The sequence below is a fragment of the Convolutriloba macropyga genome, chromosome 6, assembly GCF_964194025.1.
Source record: "Convolutriloba macropyga chromosome 6, txConMacr16.3, whole genome shotgun sequence".
NCBI classification, from domain to species: Eukaryota; Metazoa; Xenacoelomorpha; order Acoela; family Convolutidae; genus Convolutriloba; species Convolutriloba macropyga.
The window spans coordinates 22,877,621-22,891,270 of NC_134473.1; the positions used below are offsets into that span (position 1 = coordinate 22,877,621).

Sequence of the window (13,650 nt, forward strand, 5' to 3'; positions counted from 1 at the left end):
TTTTCATGCTTCGGTTGCGTTCCCTGCATGCATGTTAAAAATCGAAATTAAAATTTGAAACTCATTCCATGAAAGGCATATACATTTATTGTTACCCGTGAAGTTAGATTTAAAGCATCTATTTTTTAAAACTTTTTTTATATTCGCCCCATTGAGAGAGAGAGAAAGCGTGCGTGCGTGTGCGCGCGCGCGTGTGTGTGTGTGTGTGTGTGTGTGCGTGTGTGCGTGCGTGCGTGCGTGTGTGTGTGTGTGTGTGTGTGCGTGTGTGTGTGCGTGTGTGTGTGTGTGTGTGTGTGGGGGGGGGGGGGTGATAGACAAAACTATATTTATAATAAAAATATATAAATCTAAGCATAGCTGTTGCAAATTATAGACCTATAATTAGTTATTTACTGTTTTCGCCTATATTTTTTCTGAACTTCATTAAATGTATCGTGCTCTCAGCACTCGTCTCAGAATTTTCCCACTAGCCGTTTTGGGAATACAATCAATGAACCGGATTCCTCCGACCAGTTGCTTGTACGGTGCCACTTTTCCCGCAACAAAATTCCGCAGTTCTTTCTCAGAGACCCCTGAATAATCTCTACCAGGCTTAAGCACAACTGCAGCTGAGGGTGCTTCTCCGAGAGACGAATGTGGTATTCCGAACACGCAGCTTTCTTTCACTGCGGGGTGGCTCAGAAGGATGCCCTCGAGCTCTGCGGGGGCTACTTGATTTCCTTTGGTGTTGATAATCTCTTTAAGTCGATCCGTGTACAGGAGTTGAGAGTTAGCGTATTTTCCGATGTCACCTAAAAATGGCATTAAGTGCATTTTAAGTTATCAGAAGATAACCAGATGTTCCGTGGTGGAAACCGACTGGTTATCTTGCAAGACGTTGCAGGATAACCATCCGGTCTTGCCCGGGGTTGGTAGTCAGCTGATCTTTTAAGTTAACGAAAAGTCAATTGCGTTAAAAGAAAAAAATCCTATGGCGGAACTGTTTTCTTTCCATTCCGTGAACAAGCTGATCATTTTCAGGGGGGGGGGGGGGGGGTGGGCTCAAATTTGATCTCACCATAATTAATTCATTGCAGAATTTTAAGAGGCAGTCCATAGAAAATCGAGCAACCATCCCACATTACCCGACATGCATAAGACTTGGTGGTTGGACAAAATACTAAAAAATAAACTTTGAATTTCAAAAAATTGTTTATTTTGCAAAGCATGTTCTGCTCAAATTAATTACTATTTATGCAATTTGTTCTAATTGCACCAAAAAGAAATCCAAAGCTTTGAAATTTGCGCCCGGAGCAACAAGGATGGACACTTCGAAATGATGACCGGGTTTTATTGGTTGACTCTACTTTTGTGATTTCCAATTCTCTCTGAATTACCAACTGCAGATCTGACAAAGTCAGAACCACTACAACCCAATGTCTTTGGATATGAAAAAACATATACCGCCCTAGTCGTTTGTGAACAGAAGAAATGAGAGGCTGTTTAGTTTTTGGACAAGATTCTTGGCCCAAGAGAATCTTGCAAGTTTTGCATCATGTTGCATGATTTGAATCCATTAAATACCATGAGTTTGTAGACTGAAAAATACTAGGATCACATCATAAATAAATCCGCTACAAACAATACCAGAGTGGAGCCAGCCTTCCTCGTCAATAGTCTTCTTTGTTGCTTCCTCATTTCTGAAATATCCCTGCATCACCTGTGGACCACGTACACATATCTCACCCTCCTGTCCATGTCTGACTGTCTCATTTGACTCCCAGTCCACAATCTTGATCTGTGACATTTACAAGTACAACTAGTTTTATTTTACAACTTTGAACTCAACAAAATTTTACATTACAATAAACTTTGAATTTCAAAAAAATGTTTATTTTGCAAAGCATGTTCTGCTCAAATTAATTACTATTCATGCAATTTATTCTATGCAGAAAAACTAATAAAACTCATCAAAGCTAATCAAAAACAAAAGTCGTAGCATGTCTCCACCGATAGCTCTTTTTCGTAACCTTGTCTATGTTGTCATTTTCGTATGTTACTGGAATGAGAAACCCTCATATGTCACTTTAGTGCTAATCATGACCTTGCACTATATGCATGACAAATTTCCAAGTCTACTCCCTCGCCATTGAAAATAGGGGCAAAAAAGTGCAAACACAAATTAACAAATATTTGCAAATTAGTTTTTTTTTGCTTTCTCAATTGTTTGCATGACTAATTCCTTTAAGAGATCACGTATCAAAGAGAGCAAATTATAAATATATTGTAGAAACCTTAAGATATTTTTCTGTTATTCGCCCAAATCAAAAATGCTAGCAAAATGATGAACGTAAGCATATGTTTGCCCAAAACTGACTCAACAAAAAAAAGTTGAGAATGGAGAGAATGCAGCCCTCAACCTCCCCCCCCCCCGGAGTCGAAACTAAAATGGAACTGACCTCAGTCATAGCCAAGGGATCTCCAAGATGCCCATATAGCTTTGCCTTATCCGTCTCTAGCAGACTCCCAAAAGAAGCCGGTGCACTGAGCTCAGTCATTCCCCATCCCTGTCTGATAACTGCTTCTTTTGAGCCTCTCTCTGCCAACACATTAGCAAGTTCCTCCGCGGAGTCAAGAGAGAGGGGCGCAGACGCAGAAACAACGTCCTGAAACAGAATGGTCACCAATTCAACAGACTCTTTGCAAAAATAAACACTAGTTTTATCATTGAATTGACCGGATCGAGGAGTAACCTCGTATAGCCGTGAAATGTCGCGAAAAACAATTAATATATCCGAAAATCATGTAATTTTAGCTGTGAACGCGGTGAAGTTAGAATAAAAGCATAGCTCATTTTAAAACGTGCCCGTAGTCATCTATTTTTTTATTGTTCCAAGTCCACTTTTTGGGGGTAGGTACTATATACTCAAATGGGTTTTCTTCTTTTTATGTTTAACCAATTTTGGCCGATCGATATACTCTTTGTAGAGAATCGTGATTAGTATAAAAAGAAAGCTTTTCAGGCGTATAAATTGAAATTAATTGTTCTCTTGAATTTCCATTTTTTGATGTTCAAAGAGTTATCGATGTTCAAAGTGCATGATATTTGAAAGTACATTTGATATTTGTGTGTGACTTCGTTCACTTTTAGCGTCATTTTGATAAAATTTAGTTATTTTTGTAACAAAAACCCGATAAAATTGTTTTTAACGGCAAAAAAGGAATTATTGGGTTCTTCAAAAAGGAGCACGAATAAGAAAAGCTAGTTTTGGTCTCATCGGGAAAATTACAATCCAAAAGATTCGATTTCTATCGGAGAGCACACTTTAAATATTTACTGGTAAATTTTTTAGTTTTTCTCGCGTCTTTTCGAAAGAAGCAGTTTTTCATATCAAGAATCTTTTAATAAAGAGATCGTTTACAACCGAAAGGGGCCCAATAAACATTTATTTTTTTTGTAACGCATCGCTCATGGTTTTCATAGCTTCGACACTACAATTTCGACAATTTCGTAGGTTTTAATGAATTATTGTCTTATGTTTTGCCAGCATTTGCCTCGTCACATGTCTTCGCCTCATTGATTGAAAACAGTTGTCTTCCTACAGAGGATCAAGTGAACCTATGTTCTTTCCATGCATAGCTAGCGGTTAATAAGCCTGAAACTTCTTTCGAAAAAAAAACTTGAACTTCAACCGTTTTTAAAGTCAATTCTATTAACCTCTTTGTCTGTATCCCTAATGACAGATTCATTGTGCTCTATTTTGAATCAAAAAATGTTCCGGTTAGGGTTTTCTAGCTCTTGCTCTTATGATTTTGATGCTACTAGTTTTCTGAAACTTTTGCGATTTTCTTACTTTTAAACTTTTGTTCATAACTGTGGTTCTATTTTGATATCCTGTTACCTTATAACAAATTTAAAAATTACCACAAGCGTTAAAAATACACTTAGCTGAACATAAAGAATGTTATCAGAGAGTAGCTTTTGGTTATATTGGCTCCGACACATTTCTGGCAATTTTGTGTTCATTATTGCCTGTATCTGTTATCTTTTCGCAGCCATAGACTTATCACTGATTGATCTCATTGGCTTCCACTTATAAAATAAGGCAACTATTGCTTCTTTGTAAAAGCTATTGGCTTTAATGGCACTGATACTAAGAGTTGTCTTTAAAACTTAGTAATTTTTGTATATTTTTTCGTGTTTGTTGGCTTTTTATTTCACATTATCACAACACTTAGGATTTGTTTTTAATGTTTAAACGAACAAAAACCTAACAAAATATGTTGACATTTTGGCACCTGATATCTTATTGTTTTAATGACTTCGACATTTTTCTCAAATTATTTTTTTTATTCCGATGTTTACAAGTTACTGTTGCTTATTATTTTGCAAGATATTTGATGTCTACTGACAGTTCTCAATAGTTTCTTTTTTAGCGCTAATTGAACTATTTAATGTCATTGGTTGAGAACAAAGGTTTTATTGATTTCTTTATTGGCTGTCAAAATGTTTACAATTTCTTGGCCTTTTATTTTTTTGTTTTTCCTTTTGCCAACTTGAAACCTAGTCTCACCATTAACAGGTCCCATCCAATTTCATAAAAACTCAAATGTCAACTTTTTCTTCTATGTTACCGCCAGTATTTTATATCATGATCACCGAGCGCTTTCATTTGAAGTTCTCGAGTTAAAAAAATTACACTGATTATTAATTGAACTCAAATGAAAATATGCAAATTTACCATTACATGTTGCCCTTAATGAAAAAAGTAACTGAAAACATACCAAACAATGATCAGCTATTAGCTCATGACGTCTATGAATTCAAAACATTGTTTACCGTATTTTCAAAAATTGTTTTTTTTCTGCAGTTTTGTGTCTGTAGATTTTTGTTGTCCTCTCAGAGCTTAAACTCACCAAAATCATATCATTGAGGATTTATAATTGAATTTATTATTAATATTTAGTTAAAAGATAATGTTTCTAACGGCACATGAAATTTTTTGATTTTATACAATTCCATGGATTTTCAAACTTCGTCCATTTTTTGTTGAATGGTTTTTCATGCCCCGATGCTACTAGGTTTCCTGAAACTTTATGATTTTTGGTTATTTGTTCATTATTGTGGTTCCTTTTTGATATCTTGTCACGTTATAACAATGTTAATTACCATTAGCGTTTAATAACCTCTGCGCTGAACATAAAGAGTGTTATCAGAGATTAGCTTTTGGTTATATTGGCTCCGACAATTTTTCCTGGCAATTTTCTATTGAATTTTTCCTGCATCTGTTGTCTTTTTGCAGCCATAGACTTATTCTTATAACTCATTGATCTCATTGGCTTCCATTTATAAGCTAAGGTGATTATTGCTTCCTTTTAAAAACCTTTTGGCTTTAATGATACCGATACTAAGAGTCGTCTTTAAAATTTGGGAATTTTATCCATAACTTTATCCAAAATTATCGAAATTCTGCACTGGATACCTTATTGTTTTAATGACTTCGAAAATTTGCTCAAATTCCTTTTAAATTCTGATTCTTGGCAGTAATTGTTGTTTATTATGTCTACTTACAGGTCTCAATAGTGTCTTTCTTCTTCTTGGCGCAAACTAAACTATTTAATGTCATCAGTTGAGAACAAGTGGTTTTATTGATTTTTTCATTTGTTGTCAGAATGTTCACAATTTCTCGACCTTTTCATTTTTTGTTTTCCTTTTTGCCAACTTGAAACCTAGTCTCATCAAAGACCGGTCCCATCCAATTTCTTTTGATTTAAGTTTCAACTTTTTTGTCTATTTTATCGCCAATATATTATATCAAGGTAACCAAGCGTTCTCCTTTGAAATTATCGAGTGAAAAAAATGGCACTGAATATCAAATGGAACCCAAATGATTATATTGGCTCCGACATTTTCTTCCGGCAATCTTCTATTGAAATTTGCCTGTTTCTAGTGTATTTTTGGTAGTCATAGACATATTTTGATCAATGAGTGATCTGATTGGCTTCCAATTGGTGGCTTCCATTTATATACCAAGGTGATTATTGCTTCCTTTTGAAAGATATTGGCTTTAATGGCACTGATACTACAAGTTGTATTTAAAACTTAGTAGTTTTTTGTATTTTTTGTTTTTAATTGCTTTTATTTCACATTGTCACAAAAGTTAGGAATTGTTATTAATGTTTATACGAACACTAATTAAACTAAAGAAATTGAAATTGTGCATACCTTATTGGATACCTTACTGTTTTAACGACTGACACAATCTACTCAAATTCTTTTATATTTCTGGTTTTTGCCAGTTATTGTTGTTTTTTATCTAGCAAAACCTATTATGTCTACTGAAAGGTCTCAATAGTTTCTTTTTTTGGTGCCTATTAAACTACTTATTACCATTAGTTGAGAACAAATGATTTTATAGATTTTTTTCATTTCCTCTTAAAATGTTTACAATTTCTTGACCTTTTTCTTTTTTGTTTTTGTTTTTGCCAACTTGAGACCAAGTCTCAACAATGACGGGTCCCATCCAATTTCATTTGATTCAAAATTCAACTTTTTTCTTCTATATTACCACCGATCCTTTATATCAAGGTCACCAAGCGTTTTCCTTCGAAATTCTAGAGTCAATAATAGATCGCACTGATTATCAAATGAAATTCAAGTGAATATACAGAAATATACATTTATATGTCGCCCTAAATATTAAAACAAGTAACTCAAATTATACCAAATAATAGCCAGATATTAGCTCATGACGTCAATGAGTTCAATACATTGTTTACCGTTTTTTCATAATTTTTTCTCTGCATTTTTGTGTACGTAGATTTTTGTTGTCCTCTCTTAGAGCTCAAACTTACAAAAATCGTATCCCTTGAGGACCTATACTTGAATCTAGTGAGAATTTTTAGTTAAAAACTAACGTTTCTAACGGCACATGATATTTTTGGTTTTATACAATTCCATGAATTTTCAAACTTTGCCCATTTTTTTCTTTTTGTTGACTGGCTATTCCATCTAATGCCCAATTGCTACTAGTTTTCTTGCAACTTTATGATTTTAGGTTATTTGTTCATAATTGTGGTTGTTTTTTGATATCTTGTTACCTTATAGCAATATTAAAAATTACCATTAGCGTTAAAAATATTCTTAGCTGAACATAAAAAGCGTTATCAGAGAAAAGCTTATGGTTCTATTGGCTCCGATATTTTCTACTGGCAATTTTCTTTTGATTTTTGCATGTATCTGTTGTAATGTGGTAGTCATAGACCCATTCTGATCAATGATTGATCTCATTGGCTTCTATTTATAAATCAATGTGATTATTGCTTCCATTTGAAAGATATTGGCTTTAATTGCACTTGTACTACGAGTTGTCTTTAAAATATAGTAATTTTTGTATATTTTTTCGTTTCTTTTTACTTTTTATTTCAAATTATCACAACACTTAGGGATTATTAATGATGTTCAAAAAAAATATCGAAATCGTGCACTGGATACCTTATTGTTTTAATGACCTAGACAATTTTCTCAAGTTATTATTTTTATTCCAAATTTTGCAAGTTATTGTTGCGTATTCTTCCGCAAGATATTTTTTGTCAACTGACAGGTCTCAATAGCTTCTTTTTTTGGCGCTACATAAACTATTTAATGTCATCAATTGAAAACAAATGGTTTTACTGATTTTTTCATTTGCTGTCAAAATGTTTACAATTTCTTGACCTTTTCCTTTTTTATTTTTCCTTTTGCCAACTTGAAACCCAGTCTCATCAATGACAGGTACCATTGAATTTCATTTGATTTGTATTTCAACTTTTTTCTTTTATATTACCACCGATAATTTATATCAAGGTCACAAGCGTTTTCTTTTGAAATTCTCGAGTTAATAATAAATCGCACTGATTATCAAATAAAACTCAAGTGAATACATACAAACTTACGATTATATTTTGCCCTCAATAACAAAATAAAAAAACTGCAAACATACTAAATAATAATCAGCTATTAGCTCATGACGTCAATGAATTGATTACATTGTTTACCGTTTTTTCATATATTGTTTTTTTTATTTTCCTGCAATTTTGTGTCTGTTGATTTTTTTGTTGTCCTCTCTTAAAACCTGAACACACCAAAATCATAATCCTTGGGGACTAAAAAGTGAATCTATTGAGAATTTATAGGTAAAAGGTAAAGTTTCCAACGGCACATGATATTTTTTGATTTTATACAATTCCATCGATTTTCGAACTTCGCCCCTTTTTTTCTTTTTGCCAACCGGTTATTCCAATTAAGGCAAAGATGCTAGTAGCTTTCTTGAAACTGTGTGGTTTTTGGTTACTTGTTCATAATTAAGGTTCCTTTTTTTGATCTTGTCATCCTATAACAATTTTACAAATTACCGTTAGCGCCAAAAAATTTTAGCTGAACATAAAAACTGTTATCAGATAATAGCTCATGGTTCTATTGACTCAAACGTTTCCTTCTTGCAAATTTCTATTGAATTTTGCCTGTGTCTATTGTAATTTTGTAGTCATAGACTTATTCTGATCAATGAGTGATCCCACTGGCTTCCAATCATTCGCTTCCATTTATAAATCAAGGTAATTATTGCTTCCATTTGAAAGATATTGGCTTTAATTGCACTTGTACTACGAGTTGTCTTTAAAATTTAGTAACTTTTGTATATTTTTTCGTTTCTTTTTACTTTTTATTTCAAATTATCACAACACTTAGGGATTATTAATGATGTTCAAATAAAAATACCGAAATCGTGCACTGGATACCTTATTGTTTTAATGACCTAGACAATTTTCTCAAGTTATTATTTTTGTTTCAAATTTTGCAAGTTATTGTTGCGTATTCTTCCGCAAGATATTTTTTGTCGACTGACAGGTCTCAATAGCTTCTTTTTTTGGCGCTACATAAACTATTTAATGTCATCAATTGAAAACAAATGGTTTTTACTGATTTTTTCATTTGCTGTCAAAATGTTTACAATTTCTTGACCTTTTCCTTTTTTATTTTTCCTTTTGCCCACTTGAAACCTAGTCTCATCAATGACAGGTACCATTCAATTTCATTTGATTTGTATTTCAACTTTTTTCTTCTATATTACCACCGATAATTTATATCAAGGTCACAAACGTTTTCTTTTGAAATTCTCGAGTTAACAATAAATCGCACTGAATATAAAATAAAACTCAAGTGAATACATACAAACTTAAAATTATATTTTGCCCTCAATAACAAAATCAAAAAACTGAAATAATACTAAATAATAATCAGCTATTAGCTCATGAGGTCAATGAATTCATTTAATTGTTTACCGTATTTTCATATATTGTTTTTTTTATTTTTCTGCAATTTTGTGCTGTTGATTTTTTTGTTGTCCTCTCTTAAAACCTAAACACACCAAAATCATAATCCTTGAAGACTAAAAAGTGAATCTATTGAAAATTTATAGGTAAAAGTTAAAGTTTCCAACGGCACTTAATATTTTTTGATTTTATACAATTCCACCGATTTTCGAGCTTCGCCCCTTTTTTCTTTTTGCCAACCGGTTATTCCAATTAAGGCACAGATGCTAGTAGTTTTCTTGAAACTGTGTGGTTTTTGATTACTTGTTCATATTTAAGGTTCCTTTTTTAGATCTTTTCATCCTATAACATTTTTAGAAATTACCGTTAGCGCTAAAATAAATTTTAGCTGAACATAAAAACTGTTATCAGATAATAGCTTATGGTTCTATTGACTCAAACGTTTCCTTCTTGCAAATTTCTATTGAATTTTGCATGTGTCTATTGTAATTTTGTAATCATAGGCTTATTCTGATCAATGAGTGATCCCACTGGCTTCCAATCATTCGCTTCCATTTATAAATCAAGGTAATTATTGCTTCCTTTTGAAGGATATTGGCTTTAGTAGCACTGATACTACAAGTTATCCTTAAAAACTTGCACTTATCGTATATTATTTTGTATTTGCTTAGTTTTTATGTCACATTACCACAGTAATTAGGGATTGTTATTATTGTTTAAACAAACAACAATTTAACCACAATTATCCAAAATGTGCACTGGATACCTTATTGTTTTAATGACCTAGACAATTTTCTCAAGTTATTATTTTTGTTTCAAATTTTGCAAGTTATTGTTGCGTATTCTTCCGCAAGATATTTTTTGTCAACTGACAGGTCTCAATAGCTTCTTTTTTTGGCGCTACATAAACTATTTAATGTCATCAATTGAAAACAAATGGTTTTACTGATTTTTTCATTTGCTGCCAAAATGTTTACAATTTCTTGACCTTTTCCTTTTTTATTTTTCCTTTTGCCAACTTGAAACCCAGTCTCATCAATGACAGGTACCATTGAATTTCATTTGATTTGTATTTCAACTTTTTTCTTTTATATTACCACCGATAATTTATATCAAGGTCACAAGCGTTTTCTTTTGAAATTCTCGAGTTAATAATAAATCGCACTGATTATCAAATAAAACTCAAGTGAATACATACAAACTTACAATTATTTTTTGCCCTCAATAACAAAATAAAAAAACTGGAAACATACTAAATAATAATCAGCTATTAGCTCATGACGTCAATGAATTGATTACATTGTTTACCGTTTTTTCATATATTGTTTTTTTTATTTTCCTGCAATTTTGTGTCTGTTGATTTTTTTGTTGTCCTCTCTTAAAACCTGAACACACCAAAATCATAATCCTTGGGGACTAAAAAGTGAATCTATTGAGAATTTATAGGTAGAAGGTAAAGTTTCCAACGGCACATGATATTTTTTGATTTTATACAATTCCATCGATTTTCGAACTTCGCCCCTTTTTTTCTTTTTGCCAACCAGTTATTCCAGTTAAGGCAAAGATGCTAGTAGCTTTCTTGAAACTTTGTGGTTTTTGGTTACTTGTTCATAATTAAGGTTCCTTTTTTTGATCTTGTCATCCTATAACAATTTTACAAATTACCGTTAGCGCCAAAAAATTTTAGCTGAACATAAAAACTGTTATCAGATAATAGCTCATGGTTCTATTGACTCAAACGTTTCCTTCTTGCAAATTTCTATTGAATTTTGCCTGTGTCTATTGTAATTTTGTAGTCACAGACTTATTCTGATCAATTAGTGATCCCACTGGCTTCCAATCATTCGCTTCCATTTATAAATCAAGGTAATTATTGCTTCCTTTTGAAAGATATTGGCTTTAATCGCACTGATACTACAATTATCCTTAAAAACTTGTAATTATCGTACATTATTTTGTGTTTGCTGAGTTTTTATGTCACATTACCGCAGTAATTAGGGATTGTTATTATTGTTTAAACAAACAACTATTTAACCACAATTATCAAAATTGTGCACTAAATGCCTTATTGTTTAAAAAACTTCGACAGTTTTTCAAAATCATTTTTTAAAGAAACTGAGGAAATTTTCTGCATAGTTTCTTTTTTGGCGCTCATTAAACTATTTAACGCCATCAGTTGAGAGCAAATGGTTTTATTGATTTTTTCATTTGCTGTCAGATTGTTTACAATTTCTTGTCGTTTTCTTTTTGGTTTTCCTTTTTGCCAACCTCAAACCTAGTCTTATCAATGACAGGTCCCATCCAATTTCATTTGATTCAAGTTTCAAATTTTTTCTTCTAGGTTATCACCGATATTGGATATAATGGTCACCAAGCCTTTTCCTTTAAAATTCTCGAGTTAATAAATCGCACTGATTATCAAATAAAACTCAAGTGAATACATACAAACTTACAATTATATTTTGCCCTCAGTAGCAAAATCAAAAAACTGAAAACATACCAAATAATAATCAGCTATTAGCTCATGACGTCAATGAATACATTACATTGTTTACCGTATTTTCATATATATATATTTTTATTTTTCTGCAATTTTTTGTCTGTTGATTTTTTTGTTGTCCTCTCTTCAAACCTAAACTCACCAAAATCATATTCCTTGAGAACTATAAAGTGAATCTATTGCAAATTTATAGGTAAAAGGTAATGTTTCCAACGGCACATGATAGTTTTAGATTTTATACAATTCCATCGATTTTCGAACTTCGCCTCTTTTTTCTTTTTGCCAACCGGTTATTCCAATTAAGGCACAGATGCTAGTATTTTTCTTGAAACTTTGTGGTTTTTGGTTACTTATTCATAATTATGGTTCCTTTTTCAGATCTTGTCATCCTATAACAATTTTAGAAATTACCGTTAGCGCTAAAAAATCTTAGCTGATAATAAAAACTGTTATCAGATAATAGCTTATGGTTCTATTGGCTCAAACGTTTCCTTCTTGCAAGTTTCTATTGAATTTGGCCTGTGTCTATTGTAATTTTGTAGTCATAGACTTATTCTGATCAATGAGTGATCCCACTGGCTTCCAATCATTCGCTTCCATTTATAAATCAAGGTATTTATTGCTTCCTTTTGAAGGATATTGGCTTCAATAGCACTGATACTACAAGTTATCCTTAACAATTTGTAATTATCGTATATGGTTTTGTATTTGGTGAGTTTTTATGTCACATTACCACAGTAATTAGGGATTGTTATTATTGTTTGAACAAACAACAATTTAACCACAATTATCCAAATTGTGCACTGAATACCTTATTGTTTTAGTAACTTCGACAATTTTTTCAAAATCATTTTTTAAAGAACTTGAGGAAATTGTCTCTATAGTTTCCTTTTTTTGGCGCTAATTAAACTATTTAACGCCATCAGTTGAGAACAAATGGTTTTATCGATTTTTTCATTTGCTGTCAGATTGTTTACAATTTCTTGACGTTTTCCTTTTTTTGTTTTTCTTTTTGCCAACCTCAGACCTAGACTCATCAATGACAGGTCCCATCAAATTTTATTTGATTCAAATTTCAAATCTTTTCTTCTAGGTTATCGCTGATATTGGATATCATGGTCACCAAGCGGTTTCCTTTAAAATTCTCGAGTTAATAAATCGCACTGATTACCAAATGAAACTCCAGTGCGTATACCCAAATTTACGTTTCTAGTTTGCGCTAATTAACAAAATAATTAATTGAAAAGATTCCATAAAATATTCCCGTTTAACTATATAACATTTTTTGTTTTATGTTGCCGCCGATGTTTTATATCTTGGTCACAAAGCGTTTTCATTTGAAATATTTGAGTTAATGGTAAATACCACTGATTATCAAATGAGACTCGAAGTAAATATAACCAAATTTACCTTTAAATATTGCCCTCATTGCCAAAATAAGTAACTGAAATCGTACTACGTAATATTCAGATAATAATTCATGATGTTAATGACTTCAATACACTGTACACTGGGTTTTCATGATTTTTTTTCTGTTTTGATTGTATCTGTAAAATTTTGTTCTCCTCTCTGATAGCTTAAGCTCACCAAAGTTGTGTCCCTTCAGGACTTATAAATGAATCTATCACGATTTTTAGTTAAAAGCTAATTGTTCTGACGACATTAGCAACTCTTGGATTTAACAAAATTCCATGGATTTTTGAACTTTGCCCCTTTTCTTCTTTTTGTCGACTGGTTAACTGTTCCTGTTATGGACAGACAGGTCCCATCTATCTTGTAGATAAGAAAAAATGAATATATGTACTTCATATTTTATCCGATGATTTTTAAATCTTGTTAATATGTGCTTTTAAAATGAG

General features: G+C 32.3%; 1 protein-coding gene across 1 annotated transcript in view; it reads right to left on the bottom strand.

Annotated features, from left to right (window-relative positions):
* Positions 1-325: 325 nt before the first annotated feature.
* Positions 326-13,650, bottom strand: part of LOC142340873 (putative 4-coumarate--CoA ligase 1) — a 27,837-nt gene continuing 14,512 nt past the window's right edge. The window contains exons 3-5 of the mRNA XM_075391629.1: positions 2,439-2,645; positions 1,627-1,777; positions 326-791 (exon numbers count right to left, since the gene is read on the bottom strand). Coding sequence (XP_075247744.1) covers positions 424-791; positions 1,627-1,777; positions 2,439-2,645 — 726 coding nt within the window. The 3' untranslated portion in view covers positions 326-423. The remainder of the gene's footprint in view (positions 792-1,626; positions 1,778-2,438; positions 2,646-13,650) is intronic.